This window comes from Chiloscyllium plagiosum, unplaced genomic scaffold (assembly GCF_037043375.1).
Source record: "Chiloscyllium plagiosum isolate Xiang-an unplaced genomic scaffold, Cpla_swu_hap1 HiC_scaffold_40, whole genome shotgun sequence".
In the NCBI taxonomy this organism is placed as follows: domain Eukaryota; kingdom Metazoa; phylum Chordata; class Chondrichthyes; order Orectolobiformes; family Hemiscylliidae; genus Chiloscyllium; species Chiloscyllium plagiosum.
This window is the reverse complement of record NW_028270178.1, coordinates 3,531,671-3,550,201: the sequence shown is the minus strand read 5'-3', so window position 1 is coordinate 3,550,201 and position 18,531 is coordinate 3,531,671. Positions and strand designations below refer to the sequence as shown.

The 18,531-nt window shown below is 54.5% G+C and overlaps 1 protein-coding gene across 1 annotated transcript; it reads left to right on the top strand.

Annotated features, from left to right (window-relative positions):
* The first annotated feature begins 409 nt into the window (after positions 1-409).
* LOC148138290 (Purkinje cell protein 4-like protein 1) lies at positions 410-9,198 on the top strand. Its single transcript, XM_087981599.1, has 3 exons — positions 410-558; positions 7,107-7,161; positions 8,468-9,198. The coding sequence occupies exons 1-3, from the start codon at positions 550-552 to the stop codon at positions 8,608-8,610; spliced, it is 207 nt and encodes a 68-aa protein (XP_087837725.1). The 5' UTR covers positions 410-549; the 3' UTR covers positions 8,611-9,198.
* The last annotated feature ends 9,333 nt before the right edge of the window (positions 9,199-18,531 follow it).

Genomic DNA, 18,531 nt, shown 5'->3' with positions numbered 1-18,531 from the left:
GGTGGGTGAGGGGGTTAATCCCCCTCCGATAGGGGGCACAGACTGCCCGGTGTGTGTGTAAATGGGGAGAGGGTGGGTGTGGGGGTTAATCCCCCTCCGATGGGGGGCACAGACTGCCCGGTGTGTGTAAATGGGGAGAGGGTGGGTGAGGGGGTTAATCCCCCTCCGATAGGGGGCACAGACTGCCCGGTGTGTGTGTAAATGGGGAGAGGGTGGGTGAGGGGGTTAATCCCCCTCCGATAGGGGGCACAGACTGCCCGGTGTGTGTGTGTGTGAGTCAATGTGAATCTGTGATTAATGTTGATGGAATGCCATCCTCTCTCCCTGTTGGTTGGATGAGTGCTGACTGGGACTGTGCATGTTCCTCTCTCCTCCCCATTCACTGAACCGTGTTGATGCAGCTGTTTAAGCGCAGGATTCACAGCTTTTGAGTGAGCAGTCAGTGTGTGTGTGTGTGTGAGAGAGACTGCCGTGAGTGAGAGAGCCAGCCAGCTCCAAGAGCTGAATTCTCCTTCAACCGACAGTGCTGGACCAGGACACGGAGACAACATGAACAAGGTAACACCGAGGGAGCTTGGAGGCTCAGACTGGACAAGGTGACCCAGGAAGGATGGGGTGTGACAGTGATGGAATCACAGGATGACGAAGTGACACGCACACTCACAGAGAGATAGAGGGGGAGATGGAGAGAGACAGACACAGAGAGAGAGAGAGATAGACACACAGAGAGAGGGCTGGAGAGAGACAGAGAGACAGGCGCGCACGCACACACATGGAGAGATAGGGAGGGAGATGGAGAGAGACAGACAGACACACACACAGATAGAGACAGAGAGATAGCGGGAGATAGAGACACACACACAGAGACAGAGAGGGGGCTGGAGAGAGACAGGCGCACACACACACACACACACACACACGGAGAGATAGGGAGGGAAATGGAGAGAGACAGACACACACATACATAGAGAGATAGAGGCAGAGAGAGATAGTGGGAGACAGGGAGACACACAGAGACAGAGAGGGGGCTGGAGAGAGACAGGTGCGCACACACACACACATGGAGAGATAGGGAGGGAGATAGAGAGAGAGACAGACAGAGAGAGAGAGATAGCGGGAGACAGAGACACACACACACAGACAGCGAGAGGGCTGGAGAGAGACAGAGAGACACACACAGAGAGATATAGAGACAGAGAGCAATAGCGGGAGACAGACACATACAGATAGAGACAGAGGGTGAGAGAGACAGGGCGAATGAGAGACAGAGAGACACACAGAGACAGAGAGACAGACACAGAGACACACACAAAGAGAGAGATACAGAGAGAGACACACAGACAGAGACATAGAGAGAGAGAGAGATGCAGAGACAGAGAGTGCGAGAGGAAGAGAGAGAAACAGAGACACATGGACAGAACGAAACGGAAAGAGAGACAGAAAAAGAGAGGGGGTGATACAGAAACAGGGAAGGAGAGGGAAAGAGAGCTGGACAGAGAGAATAAAACAGAGACAGAGATAGAGACCAAGAACAATTCAACAAGAGAGACAAAGTGACAAGTGTCAAGCTGGAGACTGAGAGACACAAAGTCACTTGTATAGAGAGTTATTCCTGGAGTCAGAGAATGAGAAGGTGGGGAGGAACTGTCAGAGGGTCTGTGAGAGAGAGAGACAGACAGACAGACAAAGAGAAACACACAGAGAAGGGGACAAGAAAAAGACAGAGAGGGAGTCACGGAGAGGAGATAACCAAAACAGAGAACCAGGAAGAGATAGACAATCACAGAAAGTGAAGGACAGAGAGAGCACGGGGCAGGAGACAGAAAGAGAGAGAGTGCGGAAGAGATGGGGACACAGAGAGAGATGGAGAGAAGGTGTGAGGGTGAGGCGCAGGCTAAGAGACTGAAGGTGAAGGATAGTGTGAAAAGGGAAGGCAGAGATGGACAGGACGAGCAAGGAACACACCAGCATCGAGAGGCAGATCAGGACAGAGACAGAGAGGGGGAACGGTCAATCCAGACAGAATCCGACACAGCCTGTCACCTCTCACACATTCACCGCTCCGACAACAACATGCAGTCCCCACTCCGAAACAGCTCAACTGTCTCTCCAACACTACACGTTCCACACACTGAGGGAGGGCCGCACTGTCGGAGGGTCAGTGCTGAGGGAGTGCCGCACTGTCTGAGGGTCAGTATTGAGGGAGGGCCGCACTGTCGGAGGGTCAGTGCTGAGGGAGTGCCGCACTGTCGGAGGGTCAGTGCTGAGGGAGGGCCGCACTGTCGGACGGTCAGTACTGAGGGAGCTCCGCACTGTCGGAGGGTCAGTACTGAGGGAGCGCCGCACTGTCGGAGGGTCAGTACTGAGGGAGCGCCGCACTGTCAGAGGGTCAGTACTGAGGGAGCTCCGCACTGTCGGAGGGTCAGTACTGAGGGAGTGCCGCACTGTCGGAGGGTCAGTACTGAGGGAGCGCCGCACTGTCGGAGGGTCAGTACTGAGGGAGCGCCGCACTGTCCGAGGGTCAGTACTGAGGGAGTGCCGCACTGTCCGAGGGTCAGTACTGAGGGAGCGCCGCACTGTCGGAGGGTCAGTACTGAGGGAGTGCCGCACTGTCGGAGGGTCAGTACTGAGGGAGGGCCGCACTGTCGGAGGGTCAGTACTGAGGGAGGGCCGCACTGTCGGAGGGTCAGTACTGAGGGAGCGCCGCACTGTCGGAGGGTCAGTACTGAGGGAGTGCCGCACTGTCGGAGGGTCAGTACTGAGGGAGCGCCGCACTGTCAGAGGGTCAGTACTGAGGGAGGGCCGCACTGTCGGAGGGTCAGTACTGAGGGAGCGCCGCACTGTCAGAGGGTCAGTACTGAGGGAGTGCCGCACTGTCGGAGGGTCAGTACTGAGGGAGTGCCGCACTGTCGGAGGGTCAGTACTGAGGGAGCGCCGCACTGTCGGAGGGTCAGTACTGAGGGAGTACCCCACTGTCGGAGGGTCAGTACTGAGGGAGGGCCGCACTGTCGGAGGGTCAGTACTGAGGGAGGGCCGCACTTTCGGAGGGTCAGTGCTGATGGAGGGCCGCACTGTCAGAGGGCCAGTATTGAGGGAGTGCCGCACTGTCTGAGGGTCAGTACTGAGGGAGTGCCGCACTGTCGGAGGGTCAGTACTGAGGGAGTGCCGCACTGTCTGAGGGTCAGCACTGAGGGAGTGCCGCACTGTCGGAGGGTCAGCACTGAGGGAGTGCCGCACTGTCGGAGGGTCAGTACTGAGGGAGTGCCGCACTGTCGGAGGGTCAGTACTGAGGGAGGGCCGCACTGTCTGAGGGTCAGTACTGAGGGAGTGCCGCACTGTCGGAGGGTCAGTACTGAGGGAGTGTCGCACTGTCTGAGGGTCAGTACTGATGGAGTGCCGCACTGTCGGAGGGTCAGTACTGAGGGAGTGCCGCACTGTCTGAGGGTCAGTACTGAGGGAGGGCCGCACTGTCGGAGGGTCAGTGCTGAGGGAGCGCCGCACTGTCGGAGGGTCAGTACTGAGGGAGTACCCCACTGTCGGAGGGTCAGTACTGAGGGAGGGCCGCACTGTCGGAGGGTCAGTACTGAGGGAGGGCCGCACTGTCGGAGGGTCAGTACTGAGGGAGGGCCGCACTTTCGGAGGGTCAGTGCTGATGGAGGGCCGCACTGTCAGAGGGCCAGTATTGAGGGAGTGCCGCACTGTCTGAGGGTCAGTACTGAGGGAGTGCCGCACTGTCTGAGGGTCAGTACTGAGGGAGTGCCGCACTGTCGGAGGGTCAGTACTGAGGGAGTGCCGCACTGTCTGAGGGTCAGCACTGAGGGAGTGCCGCACTGTCGGAGGGTCAGTACTGATGGAGTGCCGCACTGTCGGAGGGTCAGTACTGAGGGAGTGCCGCACTGTCTGAGGGTCAGTACTGAGGGAGGGCCGCACTGTCGGAGGGTCAGTGCTGAGGGAGTGCCGCACTGTCGGAGGGTCAGTGCTGAGGGAGCGCCGCACTGTCGGAGGGTCAGTGCTGAGGGAGCGCCGCACTGTCGGAGGGTCAGTGCTGAGGGAGCGCCGCACTGTCGGAGGGTCAGTGCTGAGGGAGGGCCACACTGTCGGAGGGTCAGTGCTGAGGGAGAGCCGCACTGTCGGAGGGTCAGTACTGAGGGAGTGCCGCACTGTCGGAGGGTCAGTACTGAGGGAGTGCCGCACTGTCGGAGGGTCAGTGCTGAGGGAGGGCCGCACTGTCGGAGGGTCAGTACTGAGGGAGAGCCGCACTGTCGGAGGGTCAGTACTGAGGGAGTGCCGCACTGTCGGAGAGTCAGTACTGAGGGAGTGCCGCACTGTCGGAGGGTCAGTACTGAGGGAGTGCCGCACTGTCGGAGGGTCAGTACTCAGGGAGCGCCGCACTGTGGGAGGGTCAGTACTGAGGGAGTGCCGCACTGTCGGAGGGTCAGTACTGAGGGAGTGCTGCACTGTCGGAGGGTCAGTACTGAGGGTGCGTCGCACTGTCGGAGGGTCAGTACTGAGGGAGCGCCGCACTGTCGGAGGGTCAGTACTGAGGGAGTGCTGCACTGTCGGAGGGTCAGTACTGAGGGTGCCCCGCACTGTCGGAGGGTCAGTACTGAAGGAGGGCCGCACTGTCGGAGGGTCAGTGCTGAGGGAGTGCCGCACTGTCAGAGGGTCTGTGCTGAGGGGTGAACCGTCTCCCCATTTGCACGAAACCCCTATCGGAGAGGGATGGACATTGTCACCCGTGTCCCTTTCCTGATTTATCACTCGCTCCTGTTTGGGAGTGTTCGCTGATGGAACAAACACAGCGTTTTGCCCGTTTCCCTGATGAGTCGTGTGCTTGTGGGAGTGGGGGATGTTTGTTCACTGAGGCAGCAGAGAGTCTCCCATCGGGACGTGCGTCTCAATGCCAGGGGAGGCCAGGACAGATGTCTGCACTGAATCCGTGACTAATTGACTCATTCATTAGAGAGCCCCAGGGAGGAAGAGCGGAAGAAATAGACGCAGAGAGACAACAGGCAAGAGGGACAGAGTGTGAGTGAAGGAGAGAGAGAGAGCTACAGCTTGGACGGAGAGAATGTGTTTGAGACTGAGATAGAGAGAAAGTGTAAGCTAAAGGGAGTGGATCAGAGAATCCATTCTGAACCCCTCGATTAGATTCCAGTCTGTAACTCACTCCTGAGTATCTGTTATTCTGTATATAACCCACCCTGAACCCCTCGATTAGATTCCAGTCTGTAACTCACTCCCGGGGTATCTGTTATTCTGTACATAACCCACCCTGAACCCCTCGAATAGATTTCAGTCTGTAACTCCCTCCACGGGTATCTGTTATTCTGTACATAACCCACCCTGAACCCCTCGATTAGATTCCAGTCTGTAACTCACTCCCGGGGTATCTGTTATTCTGTATATAACCCACCCTGAACCCCTCGATTAGATTCCAGTCTGTAACTCCCTCCCGGGTATCTGTTATTCTGTATATAACCCACGCTGAACCCCTCGAATAGATTTCAGTCTGTAACTCACTCCCGGGGTATCTGTTATTCTGTACATAACCCACGCTGAACCCCTCGAATAGATTTCAGTCTGTAACTCACTCCCGGGTATCTGTTATTCTGTACATAACCCACCCTGAACCCCTCGATTAGATTCCAGTCTGTAACTCCCTCCACGGGTATCTGTTATTCTGTACATAACCCACGCTGAACCCCTCGAATAGATTTCAGTCTGTAACTCACTCCCGGGTATCTGTTATTCTGTATATAACCCACCCTGAACCCCTCGATTAGATTCCAGTCTGTAACTCCCTCCACGGGTATCTGTTATTCTGTACATAACCCACGCTGAACCCCTCGAATAGATTTCAGTCTGTAACTCACTCCCGGGTATCTGTTATTCTGTATATAACCCACCCTGAACCCCTCGATTAGATTCCAGTCTGTAACTCACTCCCGGGGTATCTGTTATTCTGTATCTCACCCACCCTGAACCCCTCGATTAGATTCTAGTCTGTAACTCACTCCCAAGGATCTGTTATTCTGTATATAACCCACGCTGAACCCCTCGAATAGATTTCAGTCTGTAACACACTCCCGTGTATCTGTTATTCTGTATATAACCCACCCTGAACCCCTCGATTAGATTCCTGTCTGTAACTCACTCCCGGGTATCTGTTATTCTGTATATAACCCACCCTGAACCCCTCAATTAGATTCCAGTCTGTAACTCCCTCCACGGGTATCTGTTATTCTGTATATAACCCACCCTGAACCCCTCGATTAGATTCCTGTCTGTAACTCACTCCCGGGTATCTGTTATTCTGTATATAACCCACCCTGAACCCCTCGATTAGATTCCAGTCTGTAACACACTCCCGGGGTATCTGTTATTCTGTATATAACCCACACTGAACCCCTCGATTAGATTCCAGTCTGTAACTCACTCCCGGGTGTCTGTTATTCTGTACATAACCCACGCTGAACCCCTCGAATAGATTTCAGTCTGTAACTCACTCCCGGGTATCTATTATTCTGTATTTCACCCACCCTGAACCCCTCGATTAGATTCCAGTCTGTAACTCACTCCCGGGGTATCTGTTATTCTGTATCTCACCCACCCTGAACCCCTCGATTAGATTCCAGTCTGTAACTCACTCCCAAGATCTGTTATTCTGTATATAACCCACGCTGAACCCCTCGAATAGATTTCAGTCTGTAACACACTCCCGTGTATCTGTTATTCTGTATATAACCCACCCTGAACCCCTCGATTAGATTCCAGTCTGTAACTTACTCCCGGGGTATCTGTTATTCTGTATATAACCCACCCTGAACCCCTCGATTAGATTCCAGTCTGTAACTCACTCCCGGGTATCTGTTATTGTGTATATAACCCACCCTGAACCCCTCGATTAGATTCCAGTCTGTAACTCACTCCCGGGGTATCTGTTATTGTGTATATAACACAACCTGAACCCCTCGATTAGACTCCAGTCTGTAACTCCCTCGTGTTTTCTCTGTTATTCTCCCCTATTTCTTCCGATTCTAGACTGTGATGATAACTGTCTTGCGGCCCGACTTAGTAAGACGCTGTCTTGTTTTATTTTGCAGTTCCTCGCTGGAGATGCTGAGACTTATAACAAGAACCCTTCAAACAGTGCGATAGGTATATCCAGTTTTTATCCTGATGACATCTCAGTCTATCCCATTTGCCCCAGCTCCCCACAGACCATGAGGTTGGGGGTTGGAGAGATCGCCCACCGTTAGCCACCCCTCAATCATCACTGCACTCTCCTCCCAACACAGTCGGCAGGTTTGAGCGACAGGGAGGGGGCTGGGGCTGTTTTTCCCCTGGAGCAGAGAGAACATAGAACATAGAAGAATACAGCGCAGTACAGGCCCTTGGGCCCTCGATGTTGCGCCGATCCAAGCCCACCTAACCTACACTAGCCCACTATCCTCCATATACCTATCCAATGCCCGCTTAAATGCCCATAATGAGGGAGAGTCCACCACTGCTACTGGCAGGGCATTCCATGAACTCACGACTCGCTGAGTAAAGAACCTACCGCTAACATCTGTCCTATACCTACCCCCCCTTAATTTAAAGCTATGCCCCCTTGCATTGTGTTTGCGTTTTGAGCTGAGCTTGATTTATTATTCTGCCGTGACCAGGTACAGTGACAAGTGTCATTTTGTGTGCTGTGCAGAATGGAGGTCACAGGTCAGTGTTAGAACCACAGAGCGGGTGCAGACTGTGATCAACATTCAAAAGTCTGATGCCAGCAGGGAGGAAGCTGTTTTTGAATCTGTTCATCTGTCAATCTTCTGACAGATATCAGACGTATAAAAGTCTTTTCCCTGGGGTGGGGGGAGTCCAGAACTAGAGGGGCATAGGTTTAGGGTGAGGGGGGAAAGATATAAAAGGGACCTGAGGGGCAACTTTTTCACCCAGAGGGTGGTACGTGTATGGAATGAGCTGCCAGAGGATGTGGTGGAGGCTGGTACAATTACAGCATTTAAGAGGCATCTGGATGGGTATATGAATAGGAAGGGTTTGGAGGGATATGGACCGGGTGCTGGCAGGTGGGGACTAGGTTGGGTTGGGATATCTGGTCTCGCATGGACGGGTTGGGCCGAAGGGTCTGTTTCCATGCTGTATGGCTCTGTGCCTGCTGAGAATTGACTAGAATTTCATCGTGCATTGTTTAAGCACTCTTCCCCTTTACCTCAGAGAGGGACACCATCTTCCGCGATGTCAAACAGTCTCCGCTGCAATGCGCCACTGGCTCCTGTCCATCCACCCTCCATCCCTCCCTTTTGACCAAAGTCGGGTCTGGGATCATCTCGAGGGACGAGGATTGTTGGGAGGTCAGGAGGGGCTGGTGCACACAAGAACGCAGCCCCAGGCCTGGGCGAGGCGTCCCTGAGACTTGACCTCTGACCTTTCCCTTCTCTCTCCGTGCCCACAGAGAAAGCCCAGGGGCCCAGCGCCAAGGTCGAAGAGGAGATCGACATTGACCTGACTGCCCCCGAGACGGAGAAAGCAGCCCTGGCCATCCAAGGCCAGTTCCGGCGCTTCCAGAGGAAGAAGAAGCCCAACGGGGCCTCGTAAAGGCCTGGGCTCCATCGCCATGGGCAACAGAGCGTAAGGGAGAAGGGACAACCCCAATACCTTTAGGAACGTGTACAACCCTTTCCCCTCTTGCATGTAACATAGGTTTAGGGAGGAAATCATGTCAGTGAGCTCTATTTATAGCAAGGTTGCTGTCCTTTGACCTGGAGTTGGCTGTATGGCGGCCATTTTGTTGACCTGGGAAAGATGGGGTCGTTGTTTTGGCAGAATAACTTGCCAATTGCCTTTTGCCCCTGCGCTTTCAGCCTCCGCCGACCCTCGAGGCTCCGTCCGGCTAATTGACCGGGAGGCCCGGGAGGGAGAAACGTAGCTTCTACACCCCGTGCTGTCCCTGTCCCGGGAGGTGGAGTCAGGCTCTCTCTGACAGTTGGCTGTGCCTCCCCAGTCCCGGTCGGGTTCCCCTCACCTCGGGAGCGAGGCGACCTCCATCCCAGCGCAGGACTCCTGGCCGTGTCGATCCGGTTCCCCCCCCCACCTCGCGGGCCCCAGCCCAGCCCGGCTCACCGCAGTCAGGGCCGAAGGGGACCACAAGACTGAGTATCCCCCTACAGTGAACAAGTATCCGCGGGTTTCAGAGATAGCGACTCAAGAATAAACAACCAGCCTTGACTGGAAGCCTCACTTGGTTGCCTGCCTGTCTGTTTATTTGTGAACTCTGCAGAAACCCAGAAGGCCTGGCGCGGTGGTTCAGTGGTTAGCGCCGCTGCCTCACAGCGCAAGGGACCCGGGTTCGATCCCACCCTCGGGTGACTGACAGCATGGGGTTTGCACATTCTCCCCCTGACTGCATGGGTTTCCTCCCACAGTCCAAATGTGTGTAGGTTCGGGTGGATTGGCCATGGTAAATTACCCAGAGTGCCCAGGGATGTGTAGGTTAGGGTGGATTGGCCATGCTAAATTACCCACAGTGTTCAGGGATGTGCAGGTTAGGGTGGATTGGCCATGCTGAATTACCCATAGTGTTCAGGGATGTGTAGGTTAGGGTGGAGTGGCCATGCTAAATTACCCATAGTGTTCAGGGATGTGTAGGTTAGGGTGGATTGGCCATGCTAAATTACCCATAGTGTTCAGGGATGTGTAGGTTAGGGTGGGTTGGCCATGCTAAATTACCCATAGTGTTCAGGGGTGTGCAGGTTAGGGTGGATTGGCCATGCTAAATTACCCCATCGTGTTCAGGGATGTGCAGGTTAGGGTGGATTGGCCATGCTAAATTACCCCATAGTGTTCAGGGATGTGTAGGTTAGGGTGGATTGGCCATGCTAAATTACCCCATCGTGTTCAGGGATGTGTAGGTTAGGGTGGATTGGCCATGCTAAATTACCCCATCGTGTTCAGGGATGTGTAGGTTAGGGTGGATTGGCCATGCTAAATTACCCCATCGTGTTCAGGGATGTGCAGGTTAGGGTGGATTGGCCATGCTAAATTACTCCATAGTGTTCAGGGATGTGTAGGGTAGGGTGGATTGGCCATGCTAAATTACCCATAGTGCCCAGGGATGTGCAGGTTAGGGTGGATTGGCCATGCTAAATTACCCATAGTGTTCAGGGATGTGTAGGTTAGGGTGGATTGGCCATGCTAAATTACCCAGAGTGCCCAGGGATGTGCAGGTTAGGGTGGATTGGCCATGCTAAATTACCCATAGTGCTCTGGGATGTGCAGGTTTGGGTGGATTAGTCAGGAGTAAGTGTAGAGTAAAAGGGTAGGGGAATGGGTCTGGGTGAGTTACTCTTCGGAGGGTCAGTGGGCCAAAGGGCCTGTTTCCACATTTTGGGGATTCTGCGATTCGTCTCGGAGAACTGCAGATGCAGTCAATCGGAAACAAAAACAAATAATGGCTGGAAAAAACTCAGCAGGTCTGCGGGGAGAAATCCGAGTTGACGTATCAGGTCACTCGATCTGAAAGGTTATCCCTGCTTTCTCTCTACAGGAGCTGCCAAACCAGCTGAGACTTTTCCAGCCATTTTGGTTTGATGTCCAATGAACTTGGTGGCTGCCTTCTGGCCCACACACGTGGGTTCACGTGTCCCAGACTATTGGTGTGTGTGTGTGTGTGTAAGCATAAGTAATCAGGTCTCTGTCCTGATCTGGCCATTAGGTGTCCAATCCTTATGTGTGTCCCAGTCCGTGTGCGCGAGAGAGCCAGAGTGTGTGCGAGAGCCTGTCTCTTCTCTCTCTCTGTCCTGATCCGGTCTGGATGTGTGCAAGCAAAAGCCAGGAGGCTTGTGTCTGTGTTACGGGACAGAGAAACCACGAACAGGGATGTGGGAGAGAGTGGGGACAGTGGGTGCGAGACATTGTGAGTGAGAGAGACAGAGAGAGAGAGAGACACACACACACACAGAGGGGGACACTGATTAAGTTCTGATGGACTCACTCCAGGGCGATTCCCTCTCGGCTGCAGTGCGCTTTGTTGGATGAGGGTTTGTACAAACGCAACGCAGACAGCTGCACCAAGCCGAGCAGAAAGTAGGGCAACATCTGCTCACTCAGCATCTGTGTCCTTCACAGCGAGAGAGGGAGGCAGTGTGTCTGAGTGAGTGAGTGAGTGAGAGAGAGGTGTAGATAGATACAGGCAGGCATACACAGCAAAGGAGAGACCGAGAGAGAGGCATAGAAAGAATGAGAAAGAGGAAGAGAGAAAGAGACAAATGCAGAGAGAGAGAGAGAGAGAGAGAGAGAGAGAGAGAGAGAGAGAGAGAGAGAGAGAGAGAGAGAGAGAGAGAATAAAGAGAGACAGTGAGAGAGCGCGCGCGCGCTAAGGAGGCAGAGAGAGAGCGAGAGATCGAAGCAGAGAGAGAGTGAGAGAGCACGAGTGAGTTAAGGATAGACAGTCAGAGAGAGAGCGAGCTAAAGAGAGACAGTGAGAGAGAGAGCGAGCTAAGGAGAGACAGTGTGAGAGCGAGAGCTAAAGAGTGACAGTGAGAGAGAGAGAGAGAGCGAAAGAGAGACAGTGAGAGAGAGAGAGAGAGCGAAAGAGAGACAGTGTGAGAGAGAGAGAGAGAGCGAAAGAGAGACAGTGAGAGAGCGAGCGAGCTAAAGAGAGACAGTGAGAGAGACAGCGAGCTAATGAGAGACAGTGAGAGAGAGAGAGAGCGAAAGAGACAGTGAGAGAGAGTGAGCTAAGGAGAGACAGTGAGAGAGAGTGAGCGAGCTTAGGAGACAGTGAGAGAGAGTGAGCTAAAGAGAGACTGAGAGCGCGAGCGAGCTAAAGAGAGACAGTGAGAGAGCGAGCGAGCTAAGGAGAGACAGAGAGAGAGAGTGTGAGCTAAGGAGAGACAGTGAGAGTGAGCGAGCTAAGGAGAGACAGTGAGAGAGAGAGAGCAAGCTAAAGAGAGACAGTGAGAGAGCGAGCGAGCTAAGGAGAGACAGTGAGAGAGCGAGCGAGCTAAGGAGAGACAGTGAGAGAGCGAGCGAGCTAAGGAGAGACAGTGAGAGAGCGAGCGAGCTAAAGAGAGACAGTGAGAGAGCGAGCGAGCTAAGGAGAGACAGTGAGAGAGAGAGCGAGCTAAAGAGAGAGAGAGAGAGAGCGAGCTAAAGAGAGACAGAGAGAGAGCGAGCTAAGGAGAGACAGTGAGAGAGTGAGCGAGCTAAGGAGAGACAGTGAGAGAGAGCGAGCTAAAGAGAGACAGAGAGAGAGAGCGAGCTAAGGAGAGACAGTGAGAGAGAGAGCGAGCTAAAGAGAGACAGAGAGAGAGAGCGAGCTAAGGAGAGACAGTGAGAGAGGGAGCGAGCTAAGGGGAGACAGTGAGAGAGAGAGAGCTAAGGAGAGACAGTGAGAGAGAGAGAGCTAAGGAGAGACAGTGAGAGAGAGAGCGAGCTAAAGAGAGACAGTGAGAGAGAGAGCGAGCGAAAGAGAGACAGTGAGAGAGAGAGCGAGCTATGGAGAGACAGTGAGAGAGAGAGCGAGCTAAGGAGAGACAGTGAGAGAGAGCGAGCTAAAGAGAGACAGAGAGAGCGAGCTAAAGAGAGAGAGAGAGAGGGCGAGCTAAGGAGAGACAGTGAGAGAGAGAGCGAGCTAAGGAGAGACAGTGAGAGAGAGAGCGAGCTAAAGAGAGACAGAGAGAGAGCGAGCTAAGGAGAGACAGTGAGAGAGTGAGCGAGCTAAGGAGAGACAGTGAGAGAGAGCGAGCTAAAGAGAGACAGAGAGAGAGAGCGAGCTAAGGAGAGACAGTGAGAGAGAGAGCGAGCTAAAGAGAGACAGAGAGAGAGAGCGAGCTAAGGAGAGACAGTGAGAGAGGGAGCGAGCTAAGGGGAGACAGTGAGAGAGAGAGAGCTAAGGAGAGACAGTGAGAGAGAGAGAGCTAAGGAGAGACAGTGAGAGAGAGAGCGAGCTAAGGAGAGACAGTGAGAGAGAGAGCGAGCGAAAGAGAGACAGTGAGAGAGAGAGCGAGCTATGGAGAGACAGTGAGAGAGAGAGCGAGCTAAGGAGAGACAGTGAGAGAGAGCGAGCTAAAGAGAGACAGAGAGAGCGAGCTAAAGAGAGAGAGAGAGAGAGGGCGAGCTAAGGAGAGACAGTGAGAGAGAGAGCGAGCTAAGGAGAGACAGTGAGAGAGAGAGCGAGCTACGGAGAGACAGTGAGAGAGAGAGCGAGCTACGGAGAGACAGTGAGAGAGAGAGCGAGCTACGGAGAGACAGTGAGAGAGAGAGCTAAGGAGAGACAGTGAGAGAGAGAGCGAGCTAAAGAGAGACAGAGAGAGAGAGCGAGCTAAGGAGAGACAGTGAGAGAGAGAGAAAGCGCGCGAAAGGGAGACAGTGAGAGAGAGAGCGAGCTAAGGAGAGACAGTGAGAGAGAGAGCAAGCTAAGGAGAGACAGTGAGAGAGAGAGCGAGCTAAGGAGAGACAGTGAGAGAGAGTGAGCGAGCTAAGGAGAGACAGTGAGAGTGAGCGAGCTAAGGAGAGACAGAGAGAGAGAGCGAGCTAAGGAGAGACAGTGAGAGAGAGAGCGAGCTAAAGAGAGACAGTGAGAGATAGAGCGAGCTATGGAGAGACAGTGAGAGAGAGAGAAAGCGCGCGAAAGGGAGACAGTGAGAGAGAGAGCGAGCTAAGGAGAGACAGTGAGAGAGAGAGCAAGCTAAGGAGAGACAGTGATAGAGAGAGCGAGCTAAGGAGAGACAGTGAGAGAGAGTGAGCGAGCTAAGGAGAGACAGTGAGAGAGAGCGCGAGGTAAAGAGAGACAGTGAGAGAGAGAGAGCGAGCTAAGGAAAGACAGTGAGAGACAGAGAGCTAAAGAGAGACAGTGAGAGAGAGTGAGCGAGCTAAGGAGAGACAGTGAGAGAGAGAGAGCTAAGGAGAGACAGTGAGAGAGAGAGAGCTAAAGAGAGACAGTGAGAGAGAGAGAGCTAAAGAGAGACAGTGAGAGCGCGAGCGAGCTAAAGAGAGACAATGAGAGAGAGAGCGAGCTAAGGAGAGACAGTGAGAGAGAGAGCGAGCTAAGGAGAGACAGTGAGAGAGAGAGCGAGCTAAAGAGAGACAGTGAGAGAGAGAGCGAGCTAAAGAGAGACAGTGAGAGAGAGAGCGAGCTAAAGAGAGACAGTGAGAGAGAGAGCGAGCTAAGGAGAGACAGTGAGAGAGAGAGCGAGCTAAGGAGAGACAGTGAGAGAGAGAGCGAGCTAAGGAGAGACAGTGAGAGAGAGAGCGAGCTAAGGAGAGACAGTGAGAGAGAGAGCGAGCTAAAGAGAGACAGTGTGAGAGCGAGAGCTAAAGAGAGACAGTGAGAGAGCGAGCGAGCTAAAGAGAGACAGTGAGAGAGCGAGCGAGCTAAGGAGAGACAGTGAGAGCGCGAGCGAGCTAAGGAGAGACAGTGAGACAGAGTGAGCTAAGGAGAGACAGTGAGAGAGAGCGAGCTAAAGAGAGACAGTGAGAGAGAGAGCGAGCTAAAGAGAGACAGCGAGAGAGAGAGAGAGAGCGAGCTAAGGAGAGACAGTGAGAGAGAGCGAGCGAGCTAAGGAGAGAGTGAGAGAGAGCGAGCGAGCTAAGGAGAGACAGCGAGAGAGCGAGCGAGCTAAGGAGACACAGTGAGAGAGAGAGAGAGAGAGTGAGCTAAGGAGAGACAGTGAGAGAGAGAGAGAGCTAAAGAGAGACAGTGAGAGAGCTAAGGAGACAGTGAGAGCGCGAGCGAGCTAAAGAGAGACAGTGAGAGCGCGAGCGAGCTAAGGAGAGACAGTGAGAGAGAGAGAGAGAGCGAGCTAAGGAGAGACAGTGAGAGAGAGAGATCGAGCTAAGGAGAGACAGTGAGAGAGAGAGAGCGAGCTAAGGAGAGACAGTGAGAGAGAGCGAGCGAGCTAAGGAGAGACAGCGAGAGAGCGAGCGAGCTAAACAGAGACAGTGAGAGCGCGAGCGAGCTAAGGAGAGACAGTGAGAGAGAGAGAGAGAGCGAGCTAAGGAGAGACAGTGAGAGAGAGAGCAAGCTAAGGAGAGACAGTGAGAGAGAGAGCGAGCTAAGGAGAGACAGTGAGAGAGAGTGAGCGAGCTAAGGAGAGACAGTGAGAGAGAGCGCGAGGTAAAGAGAGACAGTGAGAGAGAGAGAGCGAGCTAAGGAAAGACAGTGAGAGACAGAGCTAAAGAGAGACAGTGAGAGAGAGTGAGCGAGCTAAGGAGACAGTGAGAGCGCGAGCGAGCTAAAGAGAGACAGTGAGAGAGAGAGCGAGCTAAGGAGACAGCGAGAGAGCGAGCGAGCTAAGGAGACACAGTGAGAGAGAGAGAGCGAGCGAGCTAAGGAGAGACAGCGAGAGAGCGAGCGAGCTAAGGAGAGACAGCGAGAGAGCGAGCGAGCTAAGGAGAGACAGCGAGAGAGCGAGCGAGCTAAGGAGAGACAGCGAGAGAGCGAGCGAGCTAAGGAGAGACAGCGAGAGAGCGAGCGAGCTAAGGAGAAACAGCGAGAGAGCGAGCGAGCTAAGGAGAGACAGCGAGAGAGAGAGAGAGAGAGTGAGCTAAGGAGAGACAGCGAGAGAGAGTAAGCTAAGGAGAGACAGTGAGAGAGAGAGAGAGCTAAAGAGAGACAGTGAGAGAGAGTGAGCGAGCTAAGGAGACAGCAAGAGAGCGAGCAAGCTAAGGAGAGACAGCGAGAGAGCGAGCGAGCTAAGGAGAGACAGCGAGAGAGCGAGCGAGCTAAGGAGAGACAGCGAGAGAGAGAGAGCGAGCTAAAGAGAGACAGTGAGAGAGAGCGAGCGAGCTAAGGAGAGACAGCGAGAGAGCGAGCGAGCTAAGGAGAGACAGCGAGAGAGCGAGCGAGCTAAGGAGACAGCGAGAGAGCGAGCGAGCTAAGGAGAGACAGCGAGAGAGCGAGCGAGCTAAGGAGAGACAGCGAGAGAGCGAGCGAGCTAAGGAGAGACAGCGAGAGAGCGAGCGAGCTAAGGAGAGACAGCGAGAGAGCGAGCGAGCTAAGGAGAGACAGCGAGAGAGCGAGCGAGCTAAGGAGAGACAGCGAGAGAGCGAGCGAGCTAAGGAGAGACAGCGAGAGAGCGAGCGAGCTAAGGAGAGACAGCGAGAGAGCGAGCGAGCTAAGGAGAGACAGCGAGAGAGAGAGAGAGAGAGAGTGAGCTAAGGAGAGACAGTGAGAGAGAGAGAGAGCTAAAGAGAGACAGTGAGAGAGAGTGAGCGAGCTAAGGAGACAGCGAGAGAGCGAGCGAGCTAAGGAGAGACAGCGAGAGAGCGAGCGAGCTAAGGAGAGACAGCGAGAGAGAGAGAGCGAGCTAAGGAGAGACAGTGAGAGAGAGCTAAGGAGAGACAGCGAGAGAGCGAGCGAGCTAAGGAGAGACAGCGAGAGAGCGAGCGAGCTAAGGAGAGACAGCGAGAGAGCGAGCGAGCTAAGGAGAGACAGCGAGAGAGCGAGCGAGCTAAGGAGAGACAGCGAGAGAGCGAGCGAGCTAAGGAGAGACAGCGAGAGAGCGAGCGAGCTAAGGAGAGACAGCGAGAGAGCGAGCGAGCTAAGGAGAGACAGCGAGAGAGCGAGCGAGCTAAGGAGAGACAGCGAGAGAGAGAGAGTAAGCTAAGGAGAGACAGTGAGAGAGAGAGAGAGCTAAAGAGAGACAGTGAGAGAGAGTGAGCGAGCTAAGGAGAGACAGCGAGAGAGCGAGCGAGCTAAGGAGAGACAGCGAGAGAGAGAGAGCGAGCTAAGGAGAGACAGTGAGAGAGAGCGAGCGAGCGAGCTAAGGAGAGACAGCGAGAGAGCGAGCGAGCTAAGGAGAGACAGCGAGAGAGCGAGCGAGCTAAGGAGAGACAGCGAGAGAGCGAGCGAGCTAAGGAGAGACAGCGAGAGAGCGAGCGAGCTAAGGAGAGACAGCGAGAGAGCGAGCGAGCTAAGGAGAGACAGCGAGAGAGAGAGAGCGAGCTAAGGAGAGACAGCGAGAGAGAGCGAGCGAGCTAAGGAGAGACAGCGAGAGAGCGAGCGAGCTAAAGAGAGACAGTGAGCGCGAGCGAGCGAAAGAGAGACAGTGAGCGCGAGCGAGCGAAAGAGAGACAGTGAGCGCGAGCGAGCGAAAGAGAGACAGTGAGCGCGAGCGAGCGAAAGAGAGACAGTGAGCGCGAGCGAGCGAAAGAGAGACAGTGAGCGAGAGCGAGCGAAAGAGAGACAGTGAGCGAGAGCGAGCGAAAGAGAGACAGTGAGCGAGCGAAAGAGAGACAGTGAGCGAGCGAAAGAGAGACAGTGAGCGCGAGCGAGCGAAAGAGAGACAGTGAGCGAGAGCGAGCGAAAGAGAGACAGTGAGCGAGAGCGAGCGAAAGAGAGACAGCGAGCGAGCGCGAGCGAAAGAGAGACAGCGAGCGAGCGCGAGCGAAAGAGAGACAGCGAGCGAGCGCGAGCGAAAGAGAGACAGCGAGCGAGCGCGAGCGAAAGAGAGACTGCGAGCGAGCGCGAGCGAAAGAGAGACAGCGAGCGAGAGCGAGCGAAAGAGAGACAGCGAGCGAGCGAGAGCGAGCGAAAGAGAGACAGCGAGCGAGAGCGAGCGAAAGAGAGACAGCGAGCGAAAGAGAGACAGCGAGCGAGAGCGAGCGAAAGAGAGACAGCGAGCGAGCGCGAGCGAAAGAGAGACAGCGAGCGAGCGAGAGCGAGCGAAAGAGAGACAGCGAGCGAGCGAGAGCGAGCGAAAGAGAGACAGCGAGCGAGCGAGAGCGAGCGAAAGAGAGACAGCGAGCGAGCGAGAGCGAGCGAAAGAGAGACAGCGAGCGAGCGAGCGAGCTAAGGAGACACAGTGAGAGAGAGAGAGAGAGTGAGCTAAGGAGAGACAGCGAGAGCGCGAGCGAGCTAAGGAGAGACAGCGAGAGCGCGAGCGAGCTAAGGAGAGACAGCGAGAGCGCGAGCGAGCTAAGGAGAGACAGCGAGAGAGCGAGCGAGCTAAAGAGAGACAGTGAGCGCGAGCGAGCGAAAGAGAGACAGTGAGCGAGAGAGAGAGCTAAGGAGAGACAGTGAGAGAGAGGGAGCTAAGGAGAGACAGTGAGAGAGAGGGAGCTAAGGAGAGACAGTGAGAGAGAGCGAGCTAAGGAGAGACAGTGAGAGAGAGCGAGCTAAGGAGAGACAGTGAGAGAGAGCGAGCTAAGGAGAGACAGTGAGAGAGAGCGAGCTAAGGAGAGACAGTGAGAGAGAGCGAGCTAAGGAGAGACAGTGAGAGAGAGCGAGCTAAGGAGAGACAGCGAGAGAGAGAGAGCAAGCTAAGGAGAGACAGTGAGAGAGAGCGAGCGAGCTAAGGAGAGACAGCGAGAGAGCGAGCGAGCTAAGGAGAGACAGCGAGAGAGCGAGCGAGCTAAGGAGAGACAGCGAGAGAGCGAGCGAGCTAAGGAGAGACAGCGAGAGAGCGAGCGAGCTAAGGAGAGAAAAGCGAGAGAGCGAGCGAGCTAAGGAGAGACAGCGAGAGAGAGAGAGCGAGCTAAGGAGAGACAGCGAGAGAGAGCGAGCGAGCTAAGGAG

Excerpts from the sequence above, each read along its gene's own strand:
- LOC148138290 (XM_087981599.1), top strand. Across the intron at positions 7,162-8,467 it reads CCCTTCAAACAGTGCGATAG|AGAAAGCCCAGGGGCCCAGC; the intron begins GTATATCCAGTT and ends CCGTGCCCACAG.